At 57.7% G+C, this 12,464-nt stretch overlaps 1 protein-coding gene across 6 annotated transcripts in view; it reads left to right on the forward strand.

Moving 5' to 3' along the window:
* Positions 1–383: 383 nt before the first annotated feature.
* The window catches only part of LOC138165421 (sodium- and chloride-dependent glycine transporter 1), a 53,645-nt gene continuing 41,564 nt past the window's right edge, over positions 384–12,464 (forward strand). For 4 of the 6 annotated variants that reach the window (XM_069093757.1, XM_069093763.1, XM_069093760.1 and 1 more), the window contains exons 1-2: positions 384–653; positions 4,108–4,264. In XM_069093757.1, coding sequence (XP_068949858.1) covers positions 4,235–4,264 — 30 coding nt within the window. In that variant the 5' untranslated portion in view covers positions 384–653; positions 4,108–4,234. Of the gene's footprint in view, positions 654–2,294; positions 2,500–4,107; positions 4,265–12,464 lie in introns of those variants that run through there. The other 2 variants (XM_069093759.1, XM_069093758.1) reach the window with 2 other exon arrangements.

Genomic DNA, 12,464 nt, shown 5'->3' on the forward strand with positions numbered 1-12,464 from the left:
ATCTTGCCCCTCAGGCCTGCCCAAAGAGGCCCCCACGAGTGCCAGTCGCTTTTCGGAGGAGGGGAAAGAGAAAACAGAGGGGCTCAGCAGGGCTGCCCCCCCTTCCTGACTGCAGGGCCCAAAGGGAGTCAGCTGCTGGCTTCTCTGCGCTCTGGGTCCCAGGCCTCTGTGGGGCCCTAACTGCAAGGGCGGAGGGGCCTCCAGGGCCAACTTCCAGAGGCACTGGGAAGGATCAATCTTCTGGACGCCCAAGGCCCGGAGAGCGGCAGTGAAGGCTGGTAACCTTATTCCTTGGGAGGAGGAGCCTGGGGGAGACAGACGGACCGGCGGCGGGGGAGGGAGAGGGGGAGAAGGGGGACGGGTTAGGGGGGCGGGCCGGGGAGCTGCGCGGGGGAGGGGCTTGGCTGGGGCCCCGAAGCCGTCTCGGTTCTCCAAACTTGCACCAAACTCCGGGCCCCCGCCTCCCTCCCCACCCCCAACACACAAAACATAACAAGCTCGGAGAAGAGTAGAGCAGTCGGGGAGACGGACACCACGGCAGCCTCCGCCTGGGCCAGACTGATGCAACTCTCCCTTTAAGAAATCCACCTGGACAGCCCGCGGCCCGCCGGTCTAGGGGCTAGAGCGAGGAAGGACAAGGAGCAAGGACCATGGTAAAGGGAGATGAAGGGATCGAGGGACGCTGGTGTGTGTGTGTGTGTGTGTGTGTGTGTGTGTGTGTGTATGTCCCGGCGTCTGGGGCTCTGCCTGCCAGCCCCCGAGGCGGGTATCTGTGCCTGTCTCTCTGGGTTGTGTCTTCCTCGGTGTTGTGCGTGTGCGTGTGTGTGTGTTTGTGTATGCGTGTTTGTGTGTGTGTGTGTGTGTGTGTGTGTGTGTACCAGCCATATGTGCCGCTCCTGCCTCGCTGTCCTGTCTGTGGCTCCCTGTGTGCCGGGTTCTCTCCGTATCGCGTGAGTGAGGGCATCAGTGTTCCCTGATAACGCGCCCCCCCCGCCCCGGCTGCGTGTGTGCGTACCCGCCTGCAACCAACGTGTCTGTGGATGATGTTGGATACCCAGGACGCGGGTCTCCGTGGGTACCTGTGCGTCTCAGAGCTCCCTGTGGCTCTCCTTGCAAGTGTATGCGAATGTACGCGAGTGTGTGCGCGTGTGCGTGAATGTGCGTGAGTGTGAGCGTGTGTTTGTGTCTGTGTGTGTGTGTGTGTGTGTGTGTGTGTGTGTGTGTGTGTGGTCCCACGCAGTGCCCGTCACCAAGGTAGCCGGGGGAGGGAGCAGCCTGCTACTGCCGCTTTCCGCGCCGGCGCCGGCTATGGCTTACTCTCGGGCATCTCTGGAATCGGAAGGGGCAGGCAGGCAGCTGGCAGCGGGTGGGGGGGGGGGACTCTCACCCCCTTCGAGAACGTGTGTGTGTGCGCGCGTGCGTGCCCCAGTTCCGTCGGGGTTCCTTCGCCCAGCCACTGGTCGGGCGCCCTGCATCGCCCTCACCCAGCCCAGCCTAGTCAGGTTTCCCTCTCCCGGGTCCCAGCTGCCCGCATCTCTCCGTCAACCTCTCCCTTCTCCAGCCACAGCCACTAGCTTGATGCGCTCCAAGAGACACGGACAGAGACATTTGGAGGGCCTAATCAGAGTCAGGGCCAGGGCCAGGGCCAGGGTCAGGGCCAGGGCCAGGGCCAGGGTCAGGGTCAGGGTCAGGGTCAGGGCCGAGGCCGGGGCGGGGGTCTGAGCCGGCGCCTCCCGGAGCAGCCACAGGTGAGGGCGGGGAGCCGCCCGAGCCCCGCCCCTCCCTCCGGTCTCCCCGCCCTTCCCTCTCTCCCCGTCCCCCTTGGGCTGGGGCGGGGCGGAGCGGATTGAAGGGGGCGGAGCAGAAGCGGCCCGGTACTTTTCCACGGCATGTGCCGGAGGCGGGGCCGGCCGCCGCTCCCACTCCAGCTGAGGAGGCCCACACGTGGCGGCTGATGTAACCCCGGCTCCCCCGCGCCGCATTTAAAGGGACAGCGCCCCGCCCTCCCTCCCTCCCCCGAGCGGAGGTGCAGGGAGCCTTCTTCAGGGGCGCCCCGAGGCCCCCAATCCCGACTCCCCTGTCCTTCCTCACCCCCCAGCCAGCCTGCACTGCTCGAGGAGGCCGCGCCCCTCTTCCTGACAGCTCTTAAAGGGCCCGCATCCCCCTTCCCTGACCTCCTGGGCCGGGGAGCTTGCTCTTCTCCACCCCCACGCCCAACCCCACCCCGCTCCCAAAGCCCAGCCCAGGCTGGCCCCCTGGAGAAGGCCTAAAGCTGATGAGAAGCTGGGGGATGCGAGGGGGGTGGGGGGTGGGGAGCGAAGGCGCGGGACCAGGGAGGACAAGACAAAGGGGGCCTGCGGGGTCTGCACGGCTGCGGCAGCAGCAGCGACAGCGGAGGCGGCCGGGATGGGGCGGCGATGGTGAGCAGGCCAGGGGGGCGCCGGCACGCCCACTCTGGCCGCCTTCGCCCCAGAGAGCAGTCACCCAGCAGACCTCCAGGTAGGGAAACTGAGGGAGGCCTGGGTCCCCGAGCCTTCAGCTACCTAGAGCTCTTAAGGAAGCAGGGTGTGTTTGGGTGTCGGGCTAGAGAAGACCCTGACTTCCTATACCAGCTCCGGAAAGGCCAGCCCTGGGTAGGCAGGGGCTTGGCACCGAAAAGCTAGAAGGTCAGTGAGACTTAGACTTAGAAGACCAGAGGCAGGAGGGACGCCTGGGTAGGGGCCCCTTCGCTCCTTTCCACGTCAAGTGCCCGGGGTTGAGGTGCCAGTAGCAGGACTGGAACAGCCAAAGGAAGGAGGACAACATGGATTTGCATAGGAAAATCAACTTCTCCCCCTTCCCCTGTGTCCTACAGAGTGAGAGAGGAAGCTATCCATGGCCCAGTGCAAGGTAGCACGAGGGGCCCCACACCAAGCCTCCTGGGGGTCCAAGAGGGACCTCTCAGTGGTCAAATGTCCAAGCCCATCTGGCTCAAAGAAACTGGAGTATTTTCTTCCCCCAAGAACAGGGCCTTTTGGAATCTGGGACAGGTCCAACCTACATAGTCACTTGCCTGTGGTTAGTTCCTTATAGCCCTATCCAGCAACCCCATGCTTAGCTCAGGGTAACCACACTAGGGTGGCAAAGTAGGCAGGGCTCTAGCCTGGGAGTCAGGAAGGCAGGAACAGACACTTACCAGCTGTGTGGTTCCAGACCAGTCCATTGACCTCTCTGGGCCTGTTTCCTGAGGGGCATGCACTCAGTGCCCACTTCAGGTCTCCTCCAGCCCTCCCTCTCTGGTGCCCTCAGCCTTCGTTAGGCCTTCCTCCATCATTCTTCAGCCTCACCTCTCCTGTTTCCCAAGCTCCTTTCTGCTTAGCCCAAGACTGGGCAGCACAATCCTGAGGGTCTGGGACACTGGAAAGGAAGACCAGTGTTGGAACCACCATTCAGCCACAGTTCTCATCCCCTTCCCCTTCAGCAGGTGTGACATGGAAGGCCCTGGAAGTTCCAGAAGAGCAGGGCCCAGATCAGACAAGAGCCCCCAGCAGGGGCAACCCTGGGCAGAGTTTGAGAGCAGAGGATGGGGAGGAGCTGCTGCTCTGAGCCACATCCCCCTTAAGGGCAAGAATTAACAGTGATCCAGGCCGCTAATAAAGGATTTGGCCATAAGCCCAGGTCTGGTTTTTCTGGGTTGTTGGTGTGTGGATGTGTGTGTGTGTGCTTAAAAATTTTTCATAGAATTGGGCATTTGGAAAGTCAAAAATATACCTTTATCCGTCAAGAGTAAAGGGCCCATGGGTCTGATATACAGCCTCTGAGGTCCTTTCTACCTCTTTATGGGCCTTGTTTCTGTGATTGAGAGAGGCAAGAAGAGAGAGGAGGACCAGGAAAGAGATGCCCTGTGCTGGGGGGCATGAAGGGCCAGATGTGTTTCCAAGCTGGGGAGGATGGAAACTGCTGGCTGGAGTGGCTGTAATGTCAGGACTGTCCAATTCCTCTGTTCCATCCCAGTGCCTGGGCTGGAGATCAGCCCAAGAGCTTTCCAGGCCCCAGGCCCATCATGCTCCCTCCCTTGATGCAGCCCATGTACTCACTGCCCTCTGCCCTCTTGTGCTTTTCCTTTAGCTCTTGATGCCAGTGGCCTGAACAGAGCTGGACCCCAAGACTGAATAGAGCTGGAACTCAAGACCGTGAGTGCTGCCCGGGACTCCAGAGCCCCATACCCACGGCAGCCTGATTTCCTGGGGCCACCATGGCAGTCAAGAATGTCAAAGGCATGCAGGTGAGTACCATTGGATCCAGGTGAAAGAGCAAGATGACAGCTGAGGCTTCCCCCCAATTCTTGGGCTGTTTAATCTGGTATTGCCTGGCTGGCAGCAAAGCCTAGCAGAGAAGTCAAGCCCTTATTGAGCAGGTCTGAAAGTTCAAGTTCCCTAGCCACGCAGGGAGGGAGGGGCCCTCTCTAAGAATCCAGGCAGAAACAGTGACTGGGTTCCTGGCTTTTGGTTTAGTCTTTTCTCCATCTCCCAGTCTCCTCTGTCAAAAAATTAGCATTGGATCACTAATTGTATATCCCTTCTTTGGGCCTGGCATAGGGCAAATTGCCTGATCTTTCATTGCCCTGAGTCCTGGTGTGGACCTGGACTATCAGACTGGATTTGGGAAAGGAAGAAGGTGGGTTACAGGAGGAATAGTGTTCTCAGAGCCAGGTGTGAAGGGACAGCGCCCCGGGAGGAGTGTAACAGAAGCAGACAGATGAGACTAGTTCTGTAACCACCACATCCCATGGGACTCTGGGACTGTTTCTCTCATTCTGGGGTTCAGACCAGAGAGGCCTCTGCAAACACTTTCCACCCCCTTCTCCAGTATTTGTTTCTTCGGATATTTCCCCCTCCAGTTAAAGATTGACCTTGGCGGGGGGAGATGCAGCTTAATTGAGGTCAGACCTGAGACTGGCCCTAAAACCAAGAGTGGCTACTTGGTTACAGTCAGGCCCATCCTGACCTTAGTTTATAAGGGCTATTCCAGAGCAAGTCTGAGATCTAAGGATACCAGGAGGCTCAGGGCTGCATGCATGTGATAGTCTGGGAGTTGACCTGATCTGTGGAGGGGAGGGAGACCCAGTGAAACTCTTGGAATGCAAGCCAGGGGCCTCAGCTTAGGCTGGGGAGCCCCAGTGGGGAAGAGGCTCCAGCATTTAGGTGTGGGAAAGAGTAACTTTGGGCACCTGTATAGGAAGAACATGAACCAGACAAGAGTATCCCCATGCCAAGGACCCCTACGGCAGGCCCAGTCATTGGGATCTCTACTGGCTCCTGCCAGGACAGCCTTGCTGGTCTGCTTCTGTTCACAAGCCCATTCCCAGAGCTCCCTTCTCTGCCCAAGTTAGCAGTATGGGGCCTGGCTTCTGCCCTCTGCCCTCCCCACAGCTGGGCTCCCTGCTTACAGCCTGTATCCCAGGGACGGGAGGTCCCGCTGGGTGCCTCTGAGATTCTAATCCTGTCTTGGCCTCCGTCCCTCCGAGGATCCTGGGCAAACCTCTGTTCTCAGGCTTCCCATTTTGGACCTGTGGAGCTGTCCTTCCTCTCGGGTTTGTTCAGTCTCAGCGCAGAACTTGGCAGCCAGCCTTCAAGCCCAGGCCAGCAGGCCCCTTCTGCCCCAGGTCTCTGGCTTGCTCTGCTCTGGCCCTCTCTGGTGACAAAAGCTTGCCCCACATGGTCTCCCAGTCTTCCCCTGCTTCCCCTTCCCCCTTCCCTAATATTAGCCTAGTGGTTCTGGGGCCCCCTCAGAGTCAGGATTAGGGTCGGGGATGTCTCCCGGCCAGTCCCCAAGTGAGGCTTTAGTCTCTACTCAGCAGCTGGAACCAAGCCAGATGAGTAGGGGAGAGAAGGCTCCCCTGCAGGGTGCCTTGCCAACAGCTGAATCTGCTCCGTGTGGGAAGAGGGGAGCCACAGTAGGCCCCTTAGCTGTGGGTAGGAGCAGCTAGATCTGCTCTCCTCCTTCCAGCATATTCTTTGGATGCCAATTGTGCCTCTGACTCTCTGTGATCTGGGACCCAACATTCTGGGCCTTGGTTTTCCTGCTTGTGTCCTGAGAAGTCGCTCTTCTGTTGAAATGGGCACAGAGATGCTAGCAGTGTGGCAGGGATAGGACGTTAGGTGACCCCCAGCTGCCCAGGCTCAGGTGCCTGAGGTCACCGTAGGTCCAGCGAGTTCCCAGTAGGGGCTACAGATCTTTGGGTCTCTCCCACAGAGGCAGGGGGCTGTTGAGAGTGGGCAGCTCTGAGGCATGTGTCTGTGCCTGAGTCCCACGTGCCCCCCTCCCCATGCCTCCCAGCCCAGATGGGCTGTGCCAGGCTGGCTCGGCTGCCTCGCTCACGCCTCAGTGGCTCCCAGGACATGGGCTCCCGAGAGGCCAGCTGGCCATGGAGCCTCTAGGCAAGGGGAGCAGCTGGACAACTTGGGGGCAGATGCAGAGGGTGAGAGTGAATCAGAATGGAGGGGGGCCTAGTGAGAACACAGTGAGGCCCTTTCCCAGGGAGCCCTGGGCGTGGGGGTCTGTGGCATCGGAGCTGGAGGGAGGGCTCCGGGCCAGGGAGAAACTTGAAGGATAGACTGGACTCTCCGGCCAGAAAGGGCCGGGCTGGTAACTGACAGGCCGTCCTCACCCTGTGTTCATTCCACAATTGGGAAAGGTGAGGTGTGCTCTGAGGGGACAAGCCTGGTGCTATGAGTTCTTGATAATCCCTCTGCAGAGGCTTCTGGGAGTTAGGGGCTCATGGCAGACGGGGAAATAGACTGCTTCAAACCTGGTGTTCTGGACCCCAAAAAATCTGCCTTCTCAAGCCCACTCACCCCTGGCTATCCCACCCAAACCAGGAGACTAGAAGGATGGGGGCTGAGCAGGAAGCTTCTTCCTCCCGGAGGGGAGCCGGTTCAAGTATGTCCTTTCCTTCCTCTGGGGTTAGGCCAGTGAGGGGGTTTTGCAGCAGCTCTGCTCCTGCTTAGGGCACCTGGATGCAGTTCAGCCTGGGCTCAGAAGGTCCATAGCCCAGATGGCCAGTCCTCCTCCCTGGTCCCAAGCACCTGTTTGCTGGTTTTCTCCCTCCACCCTAGAGAGAAGGTCCTCCAGAGCCCTGGCGACCCACTGGCTCTGGCCGTCCTCTCTAGGGACCCAGGGAAGTGTGACAGAGCCCAGGGCCCATGGGGAGGGGCAGGTGGGTCAGGCTGAGGGACTGAAATAGCCCCAGAAATGTGGCCACAGGCCGTTCCAGCTGGACCCCAGCCCAGCAGGCAGTGAGCCTGAGTGAGGCTAGTGCTTCAGTGAATGAACTACAGATATGAAGAAACCCAGTGTCCCTGGGGAGGCAGGCTCAGAGGAGGAGGGTCCATCCCATGGGCCTTCTGCCCCTGAGACCCAGGCCCAGACCTTTGCCATTCCCTGTGGTCATCTCTCCCCTCTCTGCTGGCTCCCCCTGTGCCTCCTGGCTTTTCTGTGAGCACACAACACCCCAGGCCAGCCCTATGATGCCCATTGGCCTTTGCATCTCAGTTCAATGTATTCCCCTCCTGTTGGTTCTAGGGCCTCTGGGCTCCATATGCTTCTGGCACTGTGGCAGCCCTGATATGGTAGGGCTAGGGGTCAGAGTGGTCTGCATGGCACAGAAAGGCAACTGGGGAGACTCTACTTAAGAAAGTGGGCCTGGGAGCAGCTGGATCCCACTAATGAGGCCTCATTAAGGCCAGTGCCCAGCTGGGCTGCTGCCTCCTCCTGTCCTTGGGCTAGGGCTGTGTGTTCTGGGCACCTCGCCCAGGCCAGGGCAGCCAGAGCCCAGCGCCTACCCTGGACCTCATGGGTGACTGGCCCTTCCTGAAGTCAGTAACCACGCCAGGGGCCGGAAGCAAGAACAAGTCTGACCCAGGAATGAGCTGGGGAATCAATGAGCACTCTTCCCCCTCCCACTCCTGGCCCTACCTCAGTGGCTGGGCACTCCAGCCCCAGGGGAGGCACCTGGGGGCAGGGGAAGTGCTTCTGGATTCAGTGTAACAAGCTCAAGACTTTGGGGGCCCTCATTCTTTCAGTCTGGATTTTTGAGGGAAAGCCCTTACAGACCTTGAAAGGACTGGTTTCTTCCTTCCTACCCTGTTTGATAATGTATGCCAGTCTTAGTTCCCCCAGACCTCTGCCTGTGCCGGGTAGCTGGCAAATACCTAGTTGGTGCCTCAGGACCAGAGAGGAGCTGCAATTTTTGTTTCTGGCTGACCTTCTTTCTGTCCAGAATTGAAAAGTGGCTATGGTTCACCACTGGGCAGGGAGTGAGTATTTCTAGCAGTTTCTACAGGTTGAGGGTGGCACTCTGAGTCCTCTACTGAGAATGGGGAAACAGAGTGGAAAGAATAGAGGGCTTGGCATCAGGAAAGCCAGCCCCCTTGACTCTTGGCAATCACCCTTCCTAACTATGTAGATGAGTGGCTTTGGGACTTGAGGTTACCATAGGTCTTGGAGACTCAGTTTCCATATCTATAGAATAGGTTGTATCATATGGCCTTCAAGGGCCCTGTCAGCCCTCAGTCTAAGACCCTAGGGGGGGATGGTGGCAGTGGTGGGGGGTGCCGGCACCAGCCCTTGGCCCTCAAGGCCAGGGCCCTTCCTCCTGGCCACGTTTTGGGTCCCTCCTGCAGGACTGAAGGGCCCCCTCCACTCCCAGGGCTCGCTGCACCCCGTTGGGCTGGGGGCTTGGGAGGGCAGCAGAGCCTCTGCGGGTGTGAGTGTTTGTGTGTTTTTTGTTCCAAGAACTTGCTGGGAAACAAGGGAGCACATCAGAGGCTGCTCTGACTCGTCCGGGCTGCATGGGGACTGGAGGGGGGGAGGGCCAAAGAGGGGGGGGCCGGAGAAGGCAGAGCTCGGGAGGAGATGAGGTGAAAGTAATTCTGACGTTGGCCAAGCGCGGCAGAGGGAGTACCAGGGAGGCGGGAGGGCTGAGCTGGCAGAGGTGTGAATGAGTCTCGGACTGAGCCGCCCCGAGCTCCCCACTGCTCGTCCCAGGATGGCGGAGGCCCGTGGTGGTCAGGGGGCTCCCTTCTCCCCAGAACAGGTCAGCCACCATCCCCCTTCCCGGCCTCAGCTGGCCTGGGCATCCTATGGGGTTGGGGGGCCGGGAGGGGAAGGGGCTGAATGAGTTGTCTCTCGGGAGGGGGCAGGCACAGGGAGGGAGCTACGGCCCACAGAACTGACCCAGAAAGTCGCAACTCGGCAAAGAGTGAGAGAAGAGGTGGATTGTGTGTGTGAGAGTGTATGTGTGTGTGTGGGGGGGAGTGAATAAGGGAGGAGGGGGGGCTGTGAGGGCTCCCCCTGCCCAGGGACCTGCTGAGAATCTGCTCTGTGTATCAAAGGGGCATTGTCCTGGCTCCCGGGGAGACGGGCCGGAGGTGCCCAGGAATTGGACTAATCAATACAGCCTCATTGTCTGGGCCACGGCAGTTACTCCTGTGGGGAGGGGGATGAGGGCACCAACGTGGTGCCCACAAATTCAGTGGCGGTGGGGGGATGGGTGGCAGGCGTCTCAGAGTGAGATTTGGGGAGATAGGAGATGACCTTCCTCTAACAGAGTCCCTCTAGGAGGGAAATGCTCTAGGAAAAGTCCTCTGATGCTTGTTTCTGGGGTCTGGGCAAGGGCCATGGTGCCAAGCATGATGTGGCTAGTGGGAGTGAGGGTATTCCATGAATTGTCCCCTCTCTTCTGTGTGTGTGAGGCAGGGGCCAGGAATAGGGGAGTCTGATTCACTCTCAGGAAATAGTCAAGAATAATGGCTCAAGGAGGTTTGGGTTGGGTCTTTAGAAAAGGATGCAGCAGCCCATGTCCTCCAGCAGTCCCCAAGGGACTCCAGCACAAGCTTTGCTGGAACAAATACCCCTCAGTCATAGGAAGTGCTCCCAGGTCACCCTGAGCTAGCACAGCTGGGAAGAGAAAGGTATATGCATACCTCAGATGCCTAGAGGGTCAGTCATAGGATCCTGGAGCCTTCCCCACCAAGAGCTGAATTAGGGATGGGATGATGGTACCTTTTTAGGCTTCTCCGGCTGGCTTCCCACAGTGTCCAGGGCCTGGCCTGTCATGGCACTGACTGGCACTCCTGGAGGGGGAAGGGAGGGCAGCCTTTTGTTTTCTCTGTTGGGTCTTTGGTGCCTCTGTCCCTGTCAACAGAGCTCTGAGAGGAAATGGAAAAGGAGCCATCTCTGCGACCTATGTTGCCCATGGGCCGGCACTGGCACAGGGTCCAAGATGCTGCCCCAGGTACCTGTGGGCCGGAGGACAAGCATCTAGACCTTCTGTGGGCCAGGAGCTCACCACACCCCCACCAATCTCATCCTAGCTTACACGCCAGGCAGGCACCCGGGCGTACTCCTGCTAACCTGCCCAGTGGTTTCCCCGAGGCAAGAGTGAAGAAAGTCTTTGCTTCTCCTCTCCCTACCATGATGGCTCAGTTTGTGGATGGGGGAACATGGCATGTGACGGATAACATATGTCCATCTGTGGCCTGACTTGGCTTCCCTGGAGGCAGGAATCAGGACATTAGAAAAACAAATGGTGAGAGGCAGGATCCCTAGAAATGGCTGGTGGGAAAGAGAAGCCAGATAGACCTGGCCCTAAGAACCTTTCTCTCAGATCCCTCCTCCAGGACCCAAGAAAAACGCCAGCAGCCTAGATGGAGCTCCAGGGAAGGATGCAATGTGGGGTCCTGCCCTCTCTCTTTTGTAAAGTTTGTCTTGGATGTGACTTCATCTCATGAGTTGAACCAGGCTGGAGAGTCATCACCGAGGGCACATCAGGCCCAGACAGGGGAGCTCCAGGAACCCTTCCTTTCCATTCAAGAGAGGGAGGAGGGAACCACCCTCTGGGCCAAAGGGCATAGATTGATGGGTTCTGACAGTTTGCCCAGTGCCTGCCTCTTAGCAGGCCTGAAACAGAGCAGCCAAGTCAGCCTCCTTCATAGATGAGGAAACTGAGGACAGCTAGTCCCCCTGGAGCCAGGACTCCCTGTCCACCACTCACCCCACTAGGTCTCCTTTGGTTAGACAAGGGCTTTCCTGTGATGAGAGAGAAACTCCCCCCAGGCAGAAACCTGGTAAACTAATGGACAACAGAGATTCAGGCTCAAAAAACCCCAAAGGGGGCAGAATCAAAATCTCAAAATTATTGGACACCCCCCCTCCAACTCTCCTGGTCTAAGAGTGTGCTGGAACCAGCTCAGATCAGGTTCTGGGAGCCTATTGGTAAGGACCATTTGTGGAGGGGATCAGTAGCACCATCATGATTTGGGGAAAATGCAGTTAATTTCAGACTCTTAGAAAGCACCTACTGTGTGCATGAAAAGCACTGTTAGGTGCTAGGGATACGATGACATAAAACAAACAAGACAGTTCCTGCCCTTAAGGAGTTTGTGCCTCCCTTACTGCCTCTGCCCATGGGACCAACAATTACACAGCGAACTATTCTAGCCTTCCGAATTGAGGGTGGCGGAGAACAGACACTGCAAATTCCTATGAAGCTATTTTGGTGATTCTGCCCTGGAAATTGGGCAATCTCATTCCCCAGGGAAATGCTCAGCAAGAGCAATGAAGAAGACTAGGTCTCAGTTTCCCCCCTCTGTAATTTGGAAGGCCTCCCTATCCCATGCCACATGCTGTTCTGAATCCCAGTGGTTGGGCCATGGTACCAGCCGTAGCCTCCCTAGAGAGTGCAGAGGAAGAAGGGGGCAGGGGTGATCTCAACTAGGTGGCACCATGGGAAAGAGTCCTGTACTTGTAGTCAGGAGAGACCTAAATTCAAATTTTGCTGTGTGACTTCGGGCAAGTCAGAACTTTCTGTCTCAGTTTCCTCATCTGTAAAGTGGAGCTAATAGCATCTACGTCCCTGCTTATTGTGAGGACCAAAGAGATTAACATACATACAGGATTTTGCAAACCTTAAAGCTCTATCTAAAATGCTAGTTTTTATCCTCATAATTTCTGAGCACAAGGAAAGCCCTACGGTGCTTGTTCCAGGATAGCCAGTGAACCTGTCATCCTGTACCCTGTCTCCCCCCACCTCCATCTCAAGCTGGAGGGCACTTGGGCTCTGGGGCTGATGAGGCAGAGGCCACCAGTCTTATAGTCCTCTCCAGGGCTGAGGATTGTTTACAGGAAGGGAAGATCAAAATTCTCTTACTCACTGAAAGGTTCAGGTGAGAGATAGTTATGCCTCCTGTCCAAGGTAGGAACCCAATGGCAGCCAATGTGGCCTTGAGCAACCGGAAATTCCCAAAGGGCAGGACTGTTGCTTTTATCTCAGTGTCTCTAGGGTCCAGCACAGGGCTAAGATTGACAGATTGATTGGCCAAATGATTGATTATATGTCCTTGGCATCAGGAGGCAAAGGTTCCTTTTATCTCTGGAATCATAGCACTTTCCTCAGTTGGGTTGGGTTGGGGTTGGTTCCATGG

The sequence above is a fragment of the Petaurus breviceps genome, unplaced genomic scaffold (assembly GCF_028583685.1).
Source record: "Petaurus breviceps papuanus isolate PSGF00001 unplaced genomic scaffold, PetGlider_PUasm1.0 208, whole genome shotgun sequence".
Lineage (NCBI taxonomy): Eukaryota > Metazoa > Chordata > Mammalia > Diprotodontia > Petauridae > Petaurus > Petaurus breviceps.